Source organism: Xenia sp. Carnegie-2017, unplaced genomic scaffold (genome assembly GCF_021976095.1).
Source record: "Xenia sp. Carnegie-2017 unplaced genomic scaffold, XeniaSp_v1 HiC_scaffold_23, whole genome shotgun sequence".
Lineage (NCBI taxonomy): Eukaryota > Metazoa > Cnidaria > Anthozoa > Malacalcyonacea > Xeniidae > Xenia > Xenia sp. Carnegie-2017.
This window is the reverse complement of record NW_025813486.1, coordinates 1,843,427-1,865,444: the sequence shown is the minus strand read 5'-3', so window position 1 is coordinate 1,865,444 and position 22,018 is coordinate 1,843,427. Positions and strand designations below refer to the sequence as shown.

General features: G+C 35.3%; 6 protein-coding genes and 1 non-coding gene across 14 annotated transcripts; 4 read left to right on the top strand and 3 right to left on the bottom strand.

Annotated features, from left to right (window-relative positions):
• Window positions 1-773: 773 nt before the first annotated feature.
• Window positions 774-2,759, top strand: LOC124448349 (growth factor receptor-bound protein 2-like). Its single transcript, XM_046999359.1, has 6 exons — window positions 774-961; window positions 1,054-1,151; window positions 1,596-1,702; window positions 1,771-1,792; window positions 1,864-2,041; window positions 2,211-2,759. Exons 1-6 carry the CDS (start codon window positions 884-886, stop codon window positions 2,382-2,384), a joined length of 657 nt encoding a protein of 218 aa, XP_046855315.1. The 5' UTR covers window positions 774-883; the 3' UTR covers window positions 2,385-2,759.
• Window positions 2,760-3,117: 358 nt separating this feature from the next.
• LOC124448412 (syntaxin-8-like) lies at window positions 3,118-7,456 on the top strand. Its single transcript, XM_046999429.1, has 10 exons — window positions 3,118-3,203; window positions 3,300-3,371; window positions 3,757-3,856; window positions 4,133-4,227; window positions 4,524-4,577; window positions 4,664-4,720; window positions 5,094-5,224; window positions 5,658-5,750; window positions 5,883-5,984; window positions 6,968-7,456. The coding sequence occupies exons 2-10, from the start codon at window positions 3,355-3,357 to the stop codon at window positions 7,030-7,032; spliced, it is 714 nt and encodes a 237-aa protein (XP_046855385.1). The 5' UTR covers window positions 3,118-3,203; window positions 3,300-3,354; the 3' UTR covers window positions 7,033-7,456.
• LOC124448411 (netrin-1-like) lies at window positions 7,236-15,554 on the bottom strand. 6 transcript variants are annotated; one of them, XM_046999425.1, is made up of 9 exons: window positions 14,995-15,554; window positions 12,241-12,881; window positions 11,846-11,992; window positions 10,946-11,207; window positions 10,410-10,592; window positions 9,426-9,575; window positions 8,938-8,970; window positions 8,805-8,870; window positions 7,236-8,344 (listed from the first exon to the last, which is right to left on the bottom strand). In XM_046999425.1, exons 2-9 carry the CDS (start codon window positions 12,832-12,834, stop codon window positions 7,995-7,997), a joined length of 1,785 nt encoding a protein of 594 aa, XP_046855381.1. In that variant the 5' UTR covers window positions 12,835-12,881; window positions 14,995-15,554; the 3' UTR covers window positions 7,236-7,994. The 6 variants fall into 6 exon arrangements, with proteins under 6 accessions (XP_046855381.1, XP_046855382.1, XP_046855384.1 ...); XM_046999426.1 differs by having other exon boundaries at window positions 12,241-12,878; XM_046999428.1 differs by having other exon boundaries at window positions 15,078-15,554.
• LOC124450169 lies at window positions 10,004-10,132 on the top strand. The gene has a single exon (XR_006949890.1). It is a non-coding gene; the product is annotated as a U11 spliceosomal RNA (small nuclear RNA).
• A 1,328-nt stretch (window positions 15,555-16,882) lies between the features above and the next one.
• On the bottom strand, window positions 16,883-18,192 carry LOC124448774 (cold shock domain-containing protein C2-like). 3 transcript variants are annotated; one of them, XM_046999741.1, is made up of 4 exons: window positions 18,094-18,192; window positions 17,886-18,015; window positions 17,634-17,759; window positions 16,883-17,561 (listed from the first exon to the last, which is right to left on the bottom strand). In XM_046999741.1, exons 2-4 carry the CDS (start codon window positions 17,996-17,998, stop codon window positions 17,396-17,398), a joined length of 405 nt encoding a protein of 134 aa, XP_046855697.1. In that variant the 5' UTR covers window positions 17,999-18,015; window positions 18,094-18,192; the 3' UTR covers window positions 16,883-17,395. The 3 variants fall into 3 exon arrangements, with proteins under 3 accessions (XP_046855697.1, XP_046855698.1, XP_046855699.1); XM_046999742.1 differs by having other exon boundaries at window positions 17,886-18,012; window positions 18,094-18,187; XM_046999743.1 differs by lacking the exon at window positions 18,094-18,192 and having other exon boundaries at window positions 17,886-18,042.
• On the top strand, window positions 18,168-20,386 carry LOC124448772 (protein zwilch homolog). The gene is made up of 3 exons (XM_046999739.1): window positions 18,168-18,311; window positions 18,515-18,563; window positions 18,679-20,386. The coding sequence occupies exon 3, from the start codon at window positions 18,680-18,682 to the stop codon at window positions 20,318-20,320; it is 1,641 nt and encodes a 546-aa protein (XP_046855695.1). The 5' UTR covers window positions 18,168-18,311; window positions 18,515-18,563; window position 18,679; the 3' UTR covers window positions 20,321-20,386.
• A 412-nt stretch (window positions 20,387-20,798) lies between these two features.
• Window positions 20,799-21,858, bottom strand: LOC124448773 (bifunctional TH2 protein, mitochondrial-like). Its single transcript, XM_046999740.1, has one exon. The coding sequence runs from the start codon at window positions 21,700-21,702 to the stop codon at window positions 20,824-20,826; it is 879 nt and encodes a 292-aa protein (XP_046855696.1). The 5' UTR covers window positions 21,703-21,858; the 3' UTR covers window positions 20,799-20,823.
• Between the last annotated feature and the right edge of the window lie 160 nt (window positions 21,859-22,018).

The following is a 22,018-nucleotide window of genomic DNA, read 5'->3' as shown; positions in this document are numbered from 1 at the left end:
ATTTTATCAGTTGGTGAAATTAATGTGTTCGCATTCTTAAAAGTAAAATGACGCAGTGTTGAAAATGCATAAAATGTTTTTATTGTAAAAGATGCCATTAAATTGCATCAGCATGCAGAAAAAGTGATTTCAAAGAACTCTTTAAGGGCTTGCTTCCACTACAACTTTCTATTAACACATATGTCAAAAAGTTGTTGAATATTTTACGAATACTGAAGATTTTTCACCGAAACTCTTTGGTCAATAAATGAAAAAGAATATTTTTAATTAAAATCTTATGTCATCCATCTAACGGAAGTTGATCAATTTCAAACAACATTGAGCGATAATATTGAACATCAATCTATTGCACATTAATCTCAACAATATTTTACTATAATTCAGGAACAATATTGAACGTTAATTCACAATATTGAAAATTAATTAATAATACTGAACATTAACTAAACAATATGGCACATTAATCTTAATGAACAATATTCCTCTATAATTTAGGAACAATATTGAACATTAATTAACAATATTGAACATTAATTAACAATAAAGTAAACGGTTCGAACCCGGGATTAATTAACAATATTGAACAATGTTTGAAAAAATTTCTTCAAAACACCCGACTATCCAAACATGAAAATAGAAAATTTATGGAGTTATTAGTATAACATCCAAAACAGTAAACATTCATAACGATTTATAATTGTAACCAGTGAAAGGCAATGATTTTAACCATCTTTTATCTGTGTCCAGTGCCAGTCTCTAACATGTAGCCGACCGCGTGCTTCCCATATTTGGAAGAAAGAGGAAGACGAAATTGTTGAATATTCTGTAAAGCTTTTGTAAATGTTTTGTTTATTTATGCTGTGCGAATAACTGACCACCAGAAATGGAAGCTGTGGCAAAGTTCGCTTTTCGAGCCACTGCAGATGACGAACTTTCATTCGAGAAAGGCTCCATTGTAAAAGTAAGCATTGTAAACATAAACTACATTAACTGCGTTCTTCGTCACTGAATTTTCCATGTAGTTGATTTGTTTACGTTTTCGTTGCTCCGTAGATTTTAAACATGGACACTGATGCAAATTGGTTTAAAGCTGAACAGAATGGAAAAACAGGTTTTATACCTGCGAACTACATCGAGATGAAACCACACGAGTAAGAAACGAATAGTTCACTATGAATAACAAAATTGTTCCCACTTGTGGTGTTAGCGAAGCTCAAACATCCTAATATAATGATTTAAATCATACCGTAGCAAATTAAGAGCTTCGCTGACCGTTTGATGTAAATATCTTAACGTTTATTTTCATTTTGTGAAGTGTTCTATTTGAACATTTTCCCCGGAACTTTTTAGGAAATGATCTTAAACGGATCACACTTGTTTTATGACCCTTTTGAACCTTTCTATGAGCGTTTGCATATGCCGTTATCGGTCCTACAATTTTTCTAATAAGTCACAATCATCTTCGTTCTAATTTATGATTATTGTAATAAGTTTCAATCCATTGCGTTCTAATTTACAATTTTTTATTAAGTCACGATAAATTGCTTTCTAATTTTCATTACAGATGATTAGTGTCAAAATATTTCTAATTTCAGCTGGTTTCATGGTAAGATAACACGATCAAAAAGTGAGGAGATATTGATGCATCAAGCAGTTGATGGAGGTTTTCTTGTTCGTGAGTCGGAGAGCTCTCAAACACAAGGTGAGGAAGACAACATCTTCTTATTTTACTTTGACAAAAACATTGATACTCTCAATACTTTTTTACAGGTGACTTTTCGCTGTCAGTATGGTATGTGAGAAATGACGTGTTGATGTTGACTGTTTTTCAAAAAGATAAACATTATTTCTATGTATTGTCAGGTTCAACGGAGCAGTTCAACACTTCAAAGTTCTTCGTGATGGCGAAGGCAAATACTTTCTTTGGGTTGTGAAATTTAAATCATTAAATGAGCTTATTGACCATCATCGAAAATGTTCAGTTAGTCGAACACAGAAAATATTTCTCACTGACACAAACACAGTGTCGTCTGGCAACCAAGTATGCAGGCTCAATTTTTTTAATGTTAATTATAAGGTTCTTTTTTCCCTCCCTCCCCCCTCCCCCTTCCCTCCTTGTTGCCTCTTTTTTTAATGTCATTCTAGGACTTAGGGCTTGAAGCAAGGTTTGGTTTACTGTAGTTTCAATTCGAGATTTTTTCTGTTTCTAGGTTTTATTTTCTGTAAAAGCATTGTTCGATTTCAATCCTCAAGAAGAAAATGAACTGCAATTTAAGAAAGGAGAGATTATCGAAGTTGTTGAACAAGATGATCCAAACTGGTGGAAGGGACGACTGCAGGGTAGAGAGGGATTGTTTCCATCGAACTATGTGGCTGTTCAATGATAGAGTGTACTTGCACTTGTGACCGTGTACATACATGTGTACATAGGTATATAATCCTGATTTTGTTAGGACATTTGCATAGCAACTTTAGAAAATCATACGTAACTTTTTTAATAAGGCAGCAAATAACTCTGGCAAAAGTTCAAAATAGAGAACTTTCTTGAAAATGATAAATTTACGCCTCATTATTCGAGGTATGTCTGATTTGTGTGCTGTAAAAAATTGCGCTTCAGTAGGCTTAACAGGCGATGCTAAATAGTTGATTTACTATTTCAAACTTATAGATTTTTCTCATTGTCTACATTGAGCAGTTTTAGATTAATTTTAATTATAGTACTGTGATTATTTAAACAAATACTAACATCATCAAAATGATTTTTACCTTTTTATGTTTGTTTCCAAATTACAGCCTCGGTGTGTGATGAAGTGTGAAAATTTTTTGCCATAATTCCTGCATTTCTTTTATGTACTCTCAATTCCCATTTCATCACATTTATTATTGAATTGCAGGAACCATAGACCTGGGAGATGAGGGAATCTCACATATAATTAATATAAATTTTATTTGTGTGCTATTCTGCCCCCCCCCCCCTCAACATGCTCGGCAGTTTTTGTCTGAGTTGACGAATGGTTAACTCAACTGTCAATATCAGTTCACCTTCACCTCACTAGTTTCCTTTCAAGGTGGTTAAGTTCTAGCTAGTTGGAGGATGGGCTAGTTGGGGCACAAAATCTGTTTCTTGAGTCTCGGATTCAACTCCTCAGCTGGCCACCAGGGAAAACAGGATAGGAGACAGAGAAGTTACTCCTAGACTTAAGGTTACTTCCTGTCAAGTTTATCAACCATTGTTTCCTCTGCTAATGTTGTCAAAATTTTGTTATATTATCTTCAGTCAGCCGTTGTTAATTACACAGGCTTGGGTCACCTGGCTGTGGTGGGAATTTCTGACAACATCACAAGATTTTCAAAATGGCCGGCGATACTTGGTGAGATTTTTGTTGTTTTACTTGTTTATCTAGCCATTTTTTCTCTCTTGTATGGTGTGTTGGAATGTTTAATGAAGTAAATCTTACATGGCTTTCAAGTCGTATCGTTTTTTCATAATAAATTACGTGTATTATGTGTGAGAAGGAACTGATAGTGAGTCAAAGAGTTCCCGTTAATGAACCATGTTTACTTTATCGTGACGAAATATAAAGTGATTTCAGAACCCGTTTTCTTCGAAACTTAAGTTTTTGCGCATTTTTCTTCCATATATAAAGAAGAGGGAGCAAATTTTCTCACTATTCGTTATCTGTATGCTTTGGCAGTATCTTAGATATTCGTTTGTTTTAAACTTATCATAACGTAAATTAAACAAAATAAATGTAGGGTTTTGGAGTGTAAGTCCGCAGAGGATCTTGCCTGTGATATTATGGAAAAGTTAAACGAAAAGAACCGTTTAAAGAGATCTGGAGCGAATTGTTCCAAGGTAGTATCTTATCTTTCACAGTGAAATGTTGCTGCGATGAAACTTTTATGGTCCAGACTTATTTGAAGTTTGAACTCCTATGCTAAGCAAGCTTTTTAATATTATCAAACCCCAGTCCAGAGTTAAACATGGTTTCAGAAGATGTATGTCACTGAGAATAAATGCCAAGAAATTTTATAAGTCGCACAAATAAAACTGGCTTTAAGTATATAGTACATGCAACATATTGACAATCTTTGCTGGGTAAGATGTTCATTGATGTTCTGCTTATTTAAGGTTGATACGCAGTGCCGTCTCATGCTTCAAAATTACACTAAAGAACTTCAAAGATTAAAGGATGAACTCAGACGAGCGTCATCATCTTATTTCATGTATCCTAACATATCCCTTATGATCCCCGTTGTTGTTTATCTATTTGCATTGTCTAATCATGGGCATCATCCTATTACATATATCCCATCATATCCCTTATTATCCTTTGTTCATTGTTTATCTATTTGCATTGTCTGATCATGAGTATCATCCTATTACATGTGTCCTAACATATACCCTATGATCCTATGTTGTTTATTCTTTTACATGGTTTGATCATGATACTGTTATGAAAAGATTTTTTAAATGTTCTGAAATTTCAAATAAATGTTAGTATGATTTAACACTGACTTAGAACAGACAGGGAGGCAGAACGACGTCAGGACATGATTGATCAGCTTGTTACAAGGTAAAATATTGCCTCTAAAATATTGCTTTGAAATACAATTCCCATATGTCCAATATCAAATTGATTGAAACTGAATAAAATTACAGAGAGAAAAGATTAAAAGCAGCATTTTCCCAAGAGTCTGCTCAGTCTGATTATGGAAGGTAGTAAATTATTTGGTTTTATTTTCATCCAGGTTTTTATGGCAATTTTGCAAGAAAACTGCCTGGCAAAGGGTTTAATATCAAAAGTGGGGCCACTATCTGTTTTTCAGAGTGTGGGAAAATTTTCTAATTGAGAAATGGGATATTGAAATGCATCTGGATGTGTAGAATTTTGGAAAAAATAACATTGCAATATCCATTCCTGGATTGTGATTGCCTGTAGCAAATTCTAGCTGTGGTTTTTTGTTGTTTTCAAGTTGTTTAGTAATCTCGTCAACGATAAATATTTTGACCTTTAAATGTGTACTTACGCAAAATTCATAACGAAAACAAACAAACAGCTTTTAAAAAGTCGACCATATGTTTTTCATAGAGGATCCTTGCTTGGTACTGGATCGTCCTTCAGTGTCCCATCAGATCCCTGGTCAACTGATGTGGAATCCGATGACACTAGGAACAAAGGAATAAACGAACTTCGTCAGCAACAACAGCAAATGATAGCAGGTTCGTGGTTTTATCTGGTTTATTATGTATGCAAGCGTCACTTCCGGTCACAAAATGGCGCGCCTTGATTGGCTCAGAACTATTTTTGCCGGTCCATTATTTTCCCGTAATCGACCACGGTTCAAAACGCGTAATTTTACAGTCAAATGTAAACAAACTTCGTAAAGCAAACAGCAAAATGCAAGAAAAAAACGAAATCAAAAACCATTTACGAATGTGAGTCGAAGGGAAAACACTTGGAAAACGGTTTAACTATCCAGACGATACAATTCGAAACGATTTATTTTTTACAAAAAAATTTTAGTCCGATATTTCTCCTAAAGACCTCGAGCTCGGTCAATAAGGGCTTACTATTGCAAGTTTTTTTTTGTGAATACCACTAATTTGACTCGCCAGTTAAAAATGTTCAGCAAGCTTTCTTTCTTACACTTAGAGCAAGATCGTGGCTTGGACGCTTTATCGGAAGCAATTCAACGACAGAAAGTCATAGGCAATGTCATTATGAACGAAGTTGACGATCAAAATGGTATCGTTATTCGATAACTTGCATTCGTTATGATTTTTAGAGAATAGTTTTGCCTTCATTGTATATATATTGATTGCTTTGTGAACTTTATGCATGCATATTGTAAATCGTGTTTCCTTCTTCACTATTTAGAAATAATTGACGATTTATCTAACAGCGTTGATAATACTCACAGAAAATTGATACGAGAAGATGCTCACGTGAGAAGAGTTACAGCAAAATCTTCCAACTGTGGTAGGTATATATATATATATATATATAGTACGGATAATATTCCTGGATAAAAGAGCGCTCAATATTCTATATATTAGAAGAGCGTAAGATAAAATGAAGTAAAATAAAATGGACAATTGTTTGCTGTCGCTACTCGGAGTTTCACGCCGTAGGGCGATCTTCAGGCAACTGACAGATAATATTTTATTTGCTGACTATATACATCTATATATATATATATATATACAAAGTGTATTACAATGTGCCCTCCCGGCTATCACCATATTAAAATGGTGACTCCTGCACTTGGGACACAGGACGTACGGTTATACATTGTATGGATTGTATTGTAGAGTCACCACAGCGCTCAAACCTATATAGGTGAGCATTGCATAAAGCGAATGCGGTGAACGTCTCTTTATGAGACTCTCTACGCAATCCGAGAGCGCTCAAACTGCGCAAGCGCAGCGAGCGTAATATACAAAGTGTATTATCAGCAGTGCTGGATTACTAACTCCAAGGCCTTTATGCTATGACAAAGTTGTGGACGTTGGCAAGCCAAAGTGGACCTTTAAGTGATGTCTATTCCTTCCAATAAGTTTAGTTTCTTGACGACGTTTGCTTTTCTTACGCTTCTTAGCTTTTGCATTTCCTGCCTTGTGTTTGTAGCTTCTACTCAGTGTGTAGAATTAAATTTATCAGACGGGGGGGCTCTCTTGACCCTTTTAAAATCACCCATTTCAAAGGTAGAAGGAGGATCCTCCCCAAGCGCCCCACTACTGCACTGCTTATACTGTAAACAATAGGGAATAAATCTCAAAGTGGGAAAACTCGCTACTTCATGCGTTCATGCTAAGTTCTTGGCATGAACTTTCCAAGATCTGGAGAAGAGAAGTTCTTGTCAAGATGCTCAACCTTTGTAGGCGGACAACATTGCAATATGTACCTGAAGTAAGGATATTGTTTTCAAAACATTTACGTTTCCATTTTTATCGAAATTTTAGTAATGATGGTCGTTATTGTTTTATTAATAATCGCCATTATTGTCGTTGGTGTGGTTCCCAAATGAAAATTTCCTGCTGGTACTTTTTACGACTTCGAATCTGAGGTAAACAAAGTATCTCATTTTTTACACAGCACTCCAATAAATTTTGGCCTCATTTCTCATGATGAATAATTATCGGTGGAAAAAAGATTTCTACTTGGCGATTTTGAAATTAGAATTTCATACGAAGTCTACGAAATACTATTTACTAAGAAATAGTAGGCGAATTTTCAATAATTAGTTTTACTATCGTTAATATAAACGTTGAAATCTGCATCCAAAACGCGGACGAACCACGCAAATGCTATTTATATACATAGTTGTTGTCAATAGATAGATACGGTTTTTCACTTAAATATCTCGATGAATAGGAGAATGAGAGACACTTGCTTTTCTTGTAGTTTTTAAGACAATCAGAATATTATAAACATACTCTAAGACAACGAAACAAAGCGGTCAATTATGTTCTTCAACAGTAAAATTGTTTTTTTCTTGCTTAAACCCAAAACTAAGCGTTGAATTCATCTGTTAAATGCATTTGTGCGCATGACCAAACTAATTTCTAGAGAGTTTGCCCTTTGCACTTGGGTTGTAATATTACAATCTTATAACGAAATTCTACTTTTTCACAAACTAGCTTATTCCTGTTGTAATGATGAATTAAATTGCTTTAGTTTAACGGAACAATGATTCGTTGTCTTTCAAAGCTTATTTTACTGTCTGCTTATCAATCCTCAAAAATGAAACAGTCTATTTTCAACGTTCTGCTTCTAGAACTGTTATAAGTTCATGTTTTATAAGACTATGTACAGTGAGCTGGCATATAAGCTACCATATCAACTAGTAATGTGAAATTAGGCGTTCTTTAAAATCCATGACTGTGCTGCCTGCTTATGAACGCATATCGACTATTGTCTCTCTCTCTATCTCTGAACACTGCCATCAATATGTTATGATTCAGCTTTCTTGAACAGCCGCTTTCTATCTCAGACATTTTCTTCCACACTGGTCGCGAAACAGGCGCCTTTTCTTTGTCTCTTTTTAAACTTTGTCACTCTTCTGGCTACTTTTTTTGACCATTGTGTCACAACAGTCCGCTGATTAACAACGATGCCTTTTTGGATTTCGTGAATGTCGTTGAAACCCACGATCAGGTAGCGCCTGTTCATTCTTATTTTTGGGCAACTGCATTTGAGGTCACGTGTTAAGACCCATACCGCTTGCTCACCCTCGCGTAATCGTGTCTCCCCAGTCCATTTGTAAACCTGCTCGATGTTTACGTTGAACTTTACCCAAGATTTGACGTGTGTTCGCCCCTCTATCTTCACTCTAATGGCTGACAAATAAGTGAGAGAAGAGGTCATATCTAAGTCCAACTTTACTTCATGTAATATTTTTGAATTTTATTACAATACATGCTTGTATACTTGGTAAGGTCACTTTGCCAAAGGTGAAAATTTGTCGTCAAAATTAAAAATTCTAAAGGCCAAAACTATTTTGTATAATATTGCCTTGGGTGTTAATCGACGTATAAGTTTAAGACCATGTCTCAAATTAGTAGAATTAACATTTATTAGAACACAAATTATATTACCGGCGTTTTAAGTTTAAGTTTCGCTTTATATAATTATTTACTGAGAAATTAGTAAGATCGGGCAACTGTGCAATTTCCTTAAAACCACTTCTCTTGTCTGTTGTGGTAAGTCAAAATTTTTGTCATTCTTGAAATTTCTTGCTTAAGGATTTTTCTCTCTAAAACTAAGGGTGTAATTCATCGGAATGCCATAAATACTTACCAAAGTCTCGCTTGCAGTATTTTGTAACCGATAACAACATTGGTCGACATTTTGTACAATCCAAATCTAAAACACATTGAACATAGATGAATGTATGGACGAAATGGTGTTGTTAGTAAGAAATTTGGGTTACCTGTTCTTCTTATGTTCTTTGGTTGTTTAGCTTCTAAAAAAAAGGAAATTATTCTGTGAAAATTTGATCGTTTGTACTTTTGCAGTTTTCATGTATCGTTGACCGCGTTTACTTCTGAAGCAGAAGCAAACATCTCTCTTGAAATATTCAAACTTGTATTTACACAAAGTGGGTGCTCTTTCTTGAAGTATTCAAACATGTGTTTACAGAAAGTGTATGCTCTTTCTTGAAATATTCAAACTTGTATTTACACAAAGTGTGTGCTCTTACTTGAAATATTCAAACTTGTATTTACAGAAAGTGTATGCTCTTTCTTGAAGTATTCAAACATGTATTTACAGAAAGTGTATGCTCTTTCTTGAAGTATTCAAACATGTGTTTACAGAAAGTGTATGCTCTTTCTTGAAGTATTCAAACATGTGTTTACAGAAAGTGTATGCTCTTTCTTGAAGTATTCAAACTTGTATTTACAGAAAGTGTATCCTTACTTATGCAAGGTGCAGCTTTTGTTTTCGTTTTCCTATATCCACGTTTGCATTCATTGCAATTTTTCCCGGTCACACCTTCTTTGCAAGGACATTGTCCGGTTATTTGATCGCACATCTTTCCTCGTGATCCAACTGGATGGCAATCACATTCTAGAAAAAGAAAACTTCCGCTAGTTGTCTAGCTTTACAATAAAACTTTAAGGAACTATCGACGTCATTAAAACTTCCTTGTAGCTGTCTAGCTTTACAATAAAACGTTAAGGAACTATCGACGTCATTAAAACTTCCTTGTAGCTGTGTAGCTTTACAATAAAACTTTAAGGAATTATCGACGTCATTAAAACTTCCTTGTAGCCATGTAGCTTTACAATAAATCTTTCATGAGCTTTCAATTTGAGTAAAAAGGATGCTTTACTTTCGCAGCTTCTCGTACCACATCACCGTACCAGATGTTAAACTCTTAGCACTTATTTAGCCTAATTTAATGTGAAGGTCGTTACTGCGCATGTCAGGTAAGCGTTCACCACAAGCCTGAGCAATGTGTTAGTTATTAAAACTGCGAAGGTTCTCCAGTTTGATAAAAGGGCTTTTACTGTAAATAGTACGTTGGTCTGGCAACGGATCGGCGCGGAATCGCCATCAAGAGATTTCGGAAGCATAATATTTGGCTCCCAGAGGCTGTTGGTCGCCACTGCGCCGACGCCCGTTTACAAATAATTTAGAAATAATACATCCTGTAATTTGGAGATGCTTTGTCATTATAAATCATGAACGAAAAGACCTTGAACAATGTAACTTTACCCATCTTTTAATTTACGACGTTCAATATATTACTCGCGGTTTGCAGTACGTCGTATGCGCAATACACGTGATATATAATTACGTCATACACAACACGCGTGGCATATGTTTACGTCATACACAACACGCGTGGTATATGATCATGTCATATACTCGTAGTCGACAAAGAAAACAATCACTTACTGATGCAAATTTTTTTGTGTGTGATGTCTTTGCTTTTATCTCGGTAATAGCCTTGTTTGCAATAATGACAGAATCTTCCTTCTGTGTTATGACGACAGTTTAAACACTCTCCACCGTGGCCGTCCATTTTGTATAGTTCCAGATTAAAACGACATTGTTTAGCGTGACCACTGCAGTTGCAAGCTGTTGTAACGAAAGGAAAAAGATAGAGGTGTTGAAGAGAGTGAGAAGGGCAAATATATAATCCACGACAGTCAATGCTACTGAGCTGTAATACATGCTGGAATGCTAAATGGTTGCACGAAGAAATACGTGTTGGACGTCTGAGTTTTTGGGTTATCAAATCTTCTGTGGTAAAACTTATGTTGACAGTTTTTGCTGCCTTATTTTTTGTATATGGTTGTTGTTGGTTTTTATAATAGATCGTGGAATTTCTATAAACACAGAAAAACTACCTCAATTTCGGCTTCAAAATGGCGACAACTTTACCGTCGATATTTAAGTTTACTGTACATTGGTAAAAATAACTTTGTTACCTCTACATTCGTTAGCAGAGTATGTAGTCGCCCTCGACCACGGTCTATCTTGATAGAAATCTGCGCATTTTTCACAATTCACGCCACTCGTGTGATGCTGACACTCACACGCCATTCTTCCACGCGCGTTTTTCGAGCACTTTGACGAATGCCCATTACATCGACAGCGACCTCCAATGGAGAAGTCTGATATACCGTAGTAAAGCACATCCTTGCCTCTTCGTCGATGTTTTCTGTTACCTCCTATCTTCATGAACACGACCTTAAAAAATAAGAGCGGTCTTCGAACTGTCTCCGAAATGAAGACGTCCAAAGCTAAGACTTTGTCAATATTCCGTCATCAAATTTTGATCCATTTAAATTGTAATATAAACTGGAACGCTCTCTCTGATGCTTCAAAACATATTTTCATTCGAGTTTTTCTTCCGGTGAATTATAAGAGCTTGTGTGGTAAAACCTATCATGGGGATTTGCGCTACTGTATTATTTATATATCGTTGCTAATTTCTTTAAATAATATCATGAAACTTTTAAAAACTCAGAAAAACTAACTTCACTTTCGGCTTCAAAGATGGCGGTAATGTTTGTGTAATTGAACTAAATATGTACCTGGAATGCTACCTCCCTTTATATAAATATGCTGTACTTGTGTGAAGCCATATTTTACCCCCAAAGACGCGTGTCTGGGGGTCTTATCCCGCAATTTATCTTATTTGAGTAAATGAACCACTGAAATGAACTTTCTTTGGGCCGTGCGTGGAAAGATTGGGACTGGTTGAATTGTTTGCTTCAAATTTTGGCGGGAGATAGCATTCCAGTTATATTCAGTTCAGTGGTTAGCGTTCCAATTTATTTTACAGCTCAGTGGACTGATCATATCATATATGTATATACATGTACCTTAATATCTGTAGCTGTTACCCAGTCTTGAAGTAACTCGTTTCTTTCTAGTTTATGAGCTGATGGTCGGCCTTCCAGAGTACTAAAGGCTATACGACCTCCTCTCAAAGGTCGCATAAGATGATCATTAGTGCATAATACTTCAACCTAAAAGCAAAATTTCCTCATTACTATCACAGCTGGGTACAAGTATAGTGGTCAGTTCACTTTAGTACTCTGCAATCTTTACGGAAAATTCCACTTTAATGGGAAAATTATGAAAGAGATTTGAGAAATAAGACTTGTGCAGAAGCTTGTAGCATTTCGTTAAACTCTTTTAGACTTAAAATTAAATCTTTCATAAACTAACTCTGTGGTCATGCGCACATTGCATTATCCATTCCGCTGACCATTACCTCATTCTTCAGGCTTACAGTTCCTCTTGTTCTTTTGTGAAAGATCTCCATACACTTATCAGCGTAGTACTGGTACGGAGTCCATGTTCTTCCAAAATCGTCCGATTTATAAATGACCATAACACGAGGTCGATATGAACAGAATTCTAAATTAATGTACGTTATGTCAAATTTCTTTCCAAGACTTAAAGTAAGTGTGACGTTCTCTTTAGGATTATCTAACGGATCTGTCTGCCAACATGTAGGATCTGCTGGGTTATTAAGGTCAGTCAGGTATTGAGGAGGATGCGCTAGGGTCGGATCCATAGCGTCACAAATTTCACAGCGTTTATGACGTGGTGATTTACAGAACTTTTTTGCTCCGCCTAACCCGCACGTATGCGAGACCTTAATGCGTTGTTGGTAAGCTATGTTCCTAAATTCGGGCAGACATCTGTGAGCTTGTTCATAACGGTTGTAGCAGGCATCTGACGTGATCTCTTGATCGTAAAACATCGTCACTGTTTTTGCTGAAATTTTCCCTTGCCGCCAAATCATCACATCAATGGTGATGAAAATGCTGTAGGTGATCATAATGAGTTTTGAATTGTCCATTTTTCGTCTTGAAGAATTTCGTTGCACTCTTCTTTATTCTACAGCTGCTATAAAATACAAACCATGTTGTCGAATTATAAAGTTAGATGAAAAAGCGCCAGAATTACTTACTGAAACAGCGAATCGTAACTATGATTTACGAGACTGTAAAAACGTCGGGGTTTTGACTATTTTTAACGATTTTTTTTTCCACAGAAAATGTTAAAAGTTCTTTAATGAAAGTCGGTTACATGTTTATTGACAACAAGATGTGTATTTTCATTGGAATACTTACTAAGCTGTTACCAGAAATTTAGTGAACACTGCAGTTTAAAGAACTGTGGTTAATTTATACGAAGAGATCTGCTTAGAGTCGTATCCTTTAGTTCAGTTCCGTGCTTCTTGTAGTGTGTTGATATAACTTTCAACCAAATTGTCTCTTGCTGTTATATGTGCTAAATGACCACTTGGCACAAGCCATAAAAGGCTCAAAAATAATAACGTTTAGAATGTCCTGTTTAGGGCACAGTCTTAGCACAGACTATTCTTGGCTGTACGGTGTGTTTTTTTTTAATGCAGAGTGAAATACAATACAAACAATAAGTAATTAAAATGATTGTCCCTAGATCTTTAGGATAATAAGAAAAGACAAAGGACTCAGTAGGATATATGTATAACCGTTCGTTGTTCATGATCAAATGAGCAATTGCTAATGTGCTATCGACTTTATTTCATATCGAAATTCTTTCTGAATATTTCTTTTGAATTTTCACAAACCATACAGACTGTTATATTATAAATTGTTGTAAACACTTAAACCAACTAACTTAACACCGTTCTTTCGTGTTTATTCAATGAGCATTCATTAACGTTCATCTTCTAATCATATAACCTAAAAAGCATTCCCTTACAGTTCATTTAATTTTAAATAATTTTGTTTCGTCGCCTAGTTAAGTATTGGTAAATCCTGGAATTATCTCTCCTCAGAAATTTCTCCCATAAAATATTCTAAAAGCATTTAACGCCCAAAAATCGACAACAGCAAATGTCTATGTGTTTGTTAAAAAGATCTTGCTGGATTAACAATATGGACAAAACAGTACATAGAAAATTGGCGTCGTCCTCGACCACATTAACACACAACACCGGAAATTGTTGACATACACTAAACTATACGAAATGTCGAAATTTACAATGGTAGTTTTGATAAGAAGCCTTTGAGCGCCGCTTTGACAGAAATAGTCCAGTGACTTTCTATTGAATTGGCAATCTCTCTCGAATGATTGGGAAGATAAAGGAATTTTTTAATAAGGTGATCAATTCGAGGCGAAAACTTCACATCAATTGTGCAAATTTTAATTTTTAGTTTTAAAACGCACAAGACAGTTTCGTCAATTTTAATGTGCTGATACTGTAGGCAACATATTGAAACTGTTGCTGACTTGTAGTTAGGCACAGTTTGTTTCAAAATGTTCTTCCAGTGTTGAAAAGAGATGGCAAATTGAAGCAAGTCATGGGAAATTTCAAATATTTGGATACAACGTGAATTATAAAATAATGCTTCAATAAAAACATGAAATATCCAAAAAATGCCAAAAAGCTGTTAACAATGAGGGCGTTTTGTATAAAAGAAAGATTGCGAGGAGGCTCGTCGGCGAAATAATCCGTTTTTAGTTAGTCAGTCAGTCAGTCTGGCCCCCAAACCCTTGGTTTTTAACACTTCTTATGTCATCTTGGCGAACCTCTCCATAAATATACTGACATTTTATGCCTTGGAATTTGAAAACAACATTTTTATCGCTTACACCATCGTTCGGAACTAAACACCCCCCCTCCTCAGTCTGCTAATAGCTCTCCTGCTTTGCCATATGACATTAAATTGGAGCGTTTAGTCACAAAAATCAAATAATTTCCTCGAGCCTATTTCTGTGTTGTTTCCTGGACGATATTATTATTTAAAATGGACAAATGGTTGCGTTTGAAAGTCGACACGAAAAATTATGTTGGAAGGAAAGATTGTTTGAGACATTGAAACGCAAAATGTTTAACCTTTTATGTACAAAATGATCTTCACAGCTGGTCCGGTAATTGCAATAGTAAGGAAAGACTAACAGCGTCTTGTAATAAGAGTGTGTATCAATTACATAGACCTTATAAAGAACTCAAAACAATCCTCTATACCTTATACAGTTGATTGCGCCCCCAGATTTCTTCAGCAATAACAGAGCAACTTTAAAAATAAATAACGAGAAATTTCACTTTACCCCTCTCGCAAGGTGAGTTTTCACTATTAAATTACGCCAAAGTACATCATCGAAGTTATTTATCTTGAGAGATGAGAACACTTGAATGGTACTTGAAGAAAGAACTTTATGTCAATTTTCGTTTGATGTTTTGCTCCAGACTTGAGGATATTAATTATGCGATTATTTCCAATGAGCAAGCGGTATTATTCCTTTTTGTTTACGGCGAAACAGACGCACGAAATGTCGAACTTGGACTCGAAATTGGACCCACCACGAAAAGTTCCAACTTTAAACCAGGAAAGTTAAAGACAACGTGTCTTATGTCAATGATTCTATTGTCCAGACGTTCTAGCTATATTTGGAAACCTTTTATCCCCAATTAAACCAATTTTACAGTCCAATGATTGCTGTGGTCGCTGTGGTTAGAGAGGAATTGATGCTGCTGATTTTCTCGTCTCAACCACGATGCATACACAAATATCACGCGTCTCTAATTGTAATGAAAAAATGCTGGACAATTTCCTGTCCGCCTAATTTATTGACGGTGATTGCGAATCAAAGCTTTTGTGTACGAAGTGTCAGAGTTTGTAATCGGATTAGCTTTTCGTGACAGCTTTTTTCCTTGCAAAAACCAACTCCACAATAAAAAGGTTGCTGAAAGTTCAAATGCCATATTATGTTTTCGTTCCCTTTTTTTTAAGGACCTGTAAGACTTTTTTGTTCTATGCATATTTTTACACCTCACGGAAATCGACGTGTGTATATTGCATTCTGAAAAGCAAAAGATCTACGAGACTGAATGATTCCACGAATACAATCTTCACTTTAGCTTGACGCGCATCAAATATTATTAAACTTCCGACTTATGCCCGTTCACTGCGTCGCGTAGTGATTTATGATCAACACTAATGTTCTTATGTATTTTATTAAAAAATTCCTTAAAGCGTGGACATTACCAAAAAGAATGCCCATTATCGTTAATTGCAAAGATATTTATGTCAATATCATTTTAGTAGGGGTCATCGAATAATTTCTCATATAGCAATTTATCGTTCGAAATTGAAGCACCAGTTCTTTACTTATGTACCATTTGAGAGTTTAAAACAAAAATGGGGATAGAAATACTACATCCATGATCCATGTTCATTATAGAGCTTCCAAATCAACATGATGCTGAAAGTATACTCAAAATTTTATTGGTCAATCGTCACTAACGTTATGAATTCAACGATATGTTTTAATTTTTTTACACGTTGTTGTAACGTAACGACAGACACATTGACCTATTGATGTGTCTATCAGACGAATAGATCATGTTTTCGTTGAAAAGAGCTTTTAAGATGACTGTAGATTTTCCCAGACAGACTAACACAGTTTATACAGGTCTTTTTCATTAAAAAAATCAGATTACATAACTATTGATGTCGAATTGCATAATGAAGCTTGTAATCTTGAACTATCAGGTATGTTTGCTAATAAGTTTCTTCAACCAAGGAGAATTCCTTTCGTTGTTTATACATGTTTCAAGTTTCCAGAAAACGGAATGATTTTTGAAATTCTACGGCGACCGTTATTTTGCAATATGACGTCACGGGTTGTGTAAAAATCGTAAGTTTTAACCCCGAGAATGAAAAGCGTTGTGTAATGAAGTTGAATTCTAAGGAAATATAATGCAAATATCGATTTCTGTGGGTCGCACTTATCAATTTATAAATTTGTGCGGTGGTTTCCTGAATGAATTAGCTAAGAACCATACTAAAATAACGATGATGGAGTATTTATAGATTTGCTGTGCTGTGTTGTCTCATAATCATAAATGATAATTTATTTTTTTAATTCATTTTTTAATAGAGTATTCAAAAATATTTCATTTCATCAAACTTTCCAACTGCAAGTCATGAAACCATGGCTTCAATTTTACATAAATGACAAGTTTTTCTTCATAAGACATCAGTTTCACTATTCAAGCATACATGTTTGAAGGTTGAAGTTCTCGAAAACTAAACTTTTCACAAAAACAACTAAACACTAGCCTGGAACATGAACACAAAAATATATTAGCATTCATAGTGTTTGGCCATTGGCCAGTATTCGAGGAAATCTTTATTCCTTCAATAATGCATGCCATGAAAGTAATTAAATATCATAAAATATTGCTGTCAAGTGTTATTTCAGTTTTACCTTTCAATGTTAAAACTAATCAATATGTTTATAGTCAATTACAATCAAAATTATTCGTTCATTACAATGGAGGAGCCCCCACATAAGCTCAAAGATCAGTGATGGTTCTGAAATCAATTATTACGGAGATCATCAAGAATTTTACATGGTCAAGTTCAAAACGACATGTTAGAGTGAGACAATGGAGTCCAAGTGTCATGAGGTCCTTTTGCATTTGTAATAACAACATGTACCGCTTGTTTTTCTGTACATTTTGGTGGCAAGGGTACAGTACGATATTTCACTCGATCTCCAGCCTTGAGAACAAATTCGCCTTCAATACTGGAAATAAAAATAGTTCCTTTCTTTGAGAGTTGAGCTACTGGTCATGAAGCAAGTGAATATGAAACATACTCTGAAATGTGCACAAAGATATCTCGTTTTTCTCCCTCATCCGGAGTGATGAAGCCATGACCTCGTTCACGACAAAATCTCTTGCATGTACCATGTTCCAATGGTGAATCGGCAGCAAGACTAGACCTGGAAAATTAAAAAATATCATTATAAATTAATAATGGTGTTGGTCAATTAAATAAATCAAAACGAGTTGGTCAATTATTTTGACATCGGACATTAATTAACATATATTCAAAACAGATCACTAACTGAGATGTGGTGCGTGTTCTCCTGGTAGGTATAGGACTTGGCACTAGAAAATGACTGTCTTCTTTCTCGGATCCTTTGGCTAATTTTTGCTCTTTTTCGGGACTTGATGTCATTGCATATATTGTATCTGCTGCAATATTTTATCAGTGAGTCTTGACGAGCAACACGAAACTAAATACTACTTAAATACAAAAGGGTAGTCCCTTACCTGGCTTAAACGTCAATAAATGTACACTTTCGAGAAATAAAAAGACACTTCGATAGATCGCAGTTGTTGATCAGAAAGAACATTTATACGCACGCGTGCTCTGAGGCTGATTTTGCTTCGGGGGGGAGGGAGGCTAAATATTTTAGTTCTAATTTTCATGGGTTCTTTCGCATTTTTGTCGTGATATTGTTAGAAGAAACTTTCCTATGTTTTTAAAGGTAAACTTGAAACGATTTTTGCTTTTTTCTCACAAGTAATTTGATGTAAAATCGTCAAAACTCAACAGCTTTGCTATCGGAATTTGCCGTGGTGAATCGTATATCTACGTAAAGCAACTTGAGCGGGAAAATAAAGAAATTTTTTTACAACTTGCTGTTGCTTTGAATTTTGAAATCAGCTGAATAATTTTATTATTTTAAAGTTCGACAGAAAATCGATGTTCCAGGATAGTATAAAATTGCCTTCAATAGGTAAGCGCTTACTGTAAACCAAATACTCTTATAATCATTTTATATTTGAATCTGTAATATATAAGGGCAGTTGTGTCAGTGTACGAAATTTTCTTTCCCATTTATTCAATTACAGCATGAGTGTTTCAAACAGATTACAAGGACAAGCTGAAGGTTTGTGCGAAGTACTGAACAATTTAGTTCACAATAAAACTGAAACTTTAATTCCTGCAGCAACATACAACTGTGGATTTGACTTCATCATTCATTATGTGCCAACTAACTTCCATCATCCTTTGAAAGATATAGTTAATTTAATCACTTCAACTTTCTTCCTGGTCAGTAAACAACCTAATGCCCTCGAATCCTGTCAGAATGACAGTGATGCAAGTATTGACTTGGAAACAACAAACATGTCACCAACCATCCCTGAGATATCAATATTCACCAGACAATATGTCCATGTGGGTACTCCAATATCCCAAAAAGTACATTACCTTTTTCAGTCAAAGAATTTTCATGAAAGCGAAATGGTTAAAACCCGTAATTTTGTGGATACCAATGAGCTGGAATCTTTGAACATTAACGATTGCCGATACATAGCTTCGATCTATATTCAATGTTTGAAAAAACAGCGAAATCTACCTCAAATGTGGTTGCTATGCAACCAGGATGGTCCGCAACATATTAGTTACTTAGGTATTGTGCCTGATGATGCTATCAATGGTACTCAAAAAGTGAGAACAATAATGATCCGTTGTGAAGATTATGATGATAAAAAGTCTAGTCAGACTTTGTCTAATATCAAAAAACAACACATGTCACAGCATCAAGTCAAGGAGATAGAAACTCATGCGTACGCACTGTACTATCTCTATGGTACAACAGAAAAGCCCGAGATGACTCAAAGCTATATTTCCTTAGAGTTTCTATGGAATGGTGTCCGTGAAATCTTTCGTCCTCCTCCATCGTCCAGCAATGCTGTTATGAACATTTTTGCCAATCCTGAAGATGTTCAATCAATTTTGCCTAAAATTTCTGCAGAGCTGAACCAATTAGGTGAACTTTTTGTCAAAGCAAGGCATGATTTTGGCAAAATGGATGAAGTTATTGGGTTTGATAAGATGCAACAACAGAAGCAAGTCATCAGCTTTCTAGACGAGTTACAACAACAGACCTTAGATTGGGAGGGAAATGAAAATAGTACTTTCAATGTGACACCCAATAAACTTGGTTTTAACATTTCCAAGGGATTAGATAGACAAAACACTGAATGTGGTTCTAATTTGGATCATAGTGAATCTTTATGGTTGTTTCTGAAAGATCTTGCATCTACCAGTGAAATGCTATTCTCCTTAGAGTTGATATTTGAACAGATGTTCTTTGGGAACTATCAGCCGGTGTTGGATGCAACTAATCAAACAGAAATTGCCAGCCTTATGAAAGAGATTATGAGTTGTACAACGGAAAAGGAAAGAGCCGGTATGAAGATGAAAGTTAGGGATGCATGTAAAGATATTCAAACCGTTGTGGATATTGGCATTTGCAAGCTTCAGAATGACTACGTAAACTTCTTTATCGAGCAGACCCTTACAACTAAAGATATGTTGGATTATTTTACAAGAAAGAGTGTTGACCAAGCTGAAAGATTGCAAAGTTTATTAAAACTGCATTGTGTTTTATCATTGGTAATGCTTGCAGCCTCTTATGCTCATATAGGTCATGACGGAATTACGACAAATAGTACCAGCTTCTTTGAAGTACTATATGAACCATAGTCACACAGATATCCCTATTTACTCCCTGTCTCTCCCTGCTTTCTCTTCTTCTTCCATCAACATGAAGAACACTTGCATAAAACAGTTTCATCCCAATAAATGGGTTGCCGCAGTAACAAGCATAAATGACAACGTGTCAATGGTTCATCTTGAACGGAAGCATAATTCTACAAGTTTTGTTGAGGAAACTAATTTTGATCAAAGCAGTTTTTCAAAATCAACTGCAACATCTCATCAAGTTTTGATTGGTTGAAATATGTGTGGTATCAATCAACGCAGTCATTCAAAACAACTGAAAATATAGTCAAGTTTTGATTGGCTTGTAACAAAAGATATGATGATTATCACCACTGACGCGAAACTTATGTTTAAAGTTAACTGTCATGATCCAAGTGTATTTTGTGCTTTTAATGTGTGCATTAAATTTTATGTTTAAAATATGTTTATAGTTGTAAAAAAAACCAGTTAAATGCCATCATAAACTTTCACAAATTATTACCAAATCAATAATTACTAGTCCTTAATATAAAATCTTCTATTTCTTTCCAACTATTTGCACGAAATAAAGTTCTACTATTTTCATTGTTATATTTGTAAACACTCTTCCATTTGTTCAACGAAATTATTTCTACTCCAAAGGCTTTACATACATGTTGTAAACTAGGGCTATTACCAATGATGATACCAATGTCAGCTTTCAATAGGGCCAGTAAATCTGTAGATGAATCACCAACGTATACAATCACACCAGATCCAACTTGGTTTAGTTGATCCAGCTCAGCTTCCTTATGAACAGCAGTTATAAACTTTTTCTCTACATTCCCTGTACAAATACCATCGTGGAAGACAAGATTATTGGAGTGAATTTTTATTGGCAATGTAGTCTTACGGTTCAAAACAAATGAAATCAATTGTTCAGAGAAATTTAACGATATCAAATGCAGAGGTAGACCAAAATCCATTAGGTTTTTTAGTACAGTTAAAACATCCGGCTTAAGTTGGACAGTTCTTGAAAAAATGTGCAAGCCTTCAACGGTGATTCCTTTAAGTATGTTTGATGAGATAAGTCTGTCCATAGCCATCTTGTCCACAATGCCAACTTGCCTCAAGAATTCTCGCAGACCTACTTCATCAAACTCGAATGTTGTGTCGTTCTTTAATAAGTGAAAGACCTCTCCTACTGATTTACTGTACGACTTAACTAGTTCAAACCATGTATTGTCGAGTGTTTTTTTGTTATTGATATAATCCTCTCTTGACTTGTATATATCAAGAACTGGTTCTATAGTGCATGTCTTGTCAAAATCAAACGCAAAAACTTTAATGTTTAATCGGGTTTTTTCGCAATGGTCCCTCGAAGTCCGTTTCATTAGTAAAGCCATAGATTGTTGCTGTCTTTGGCAAAGAACCTGACCGTTTATGGGCCGCACATGAAAATAATAAAATGCAAAATTAAGTATGCAAATATGATAAAATACTTCATCGTTTATTCAAATTTAGATATGTAAATTTTCTAAAGAAAAAAGAACAAGGAAACTTTCCTCAATGTTTTTAATATTCATTAATTATTACGAATGTTCCCTGAAATCCCTATATAACTTTGTAGAAATCCCAATAACTCCCCGTTTCTCCCACAAAATACTCAATATTCCCTATATTTTGTCAGTGGCCGGGGGTCAGTATCCGGGACACCGGAAC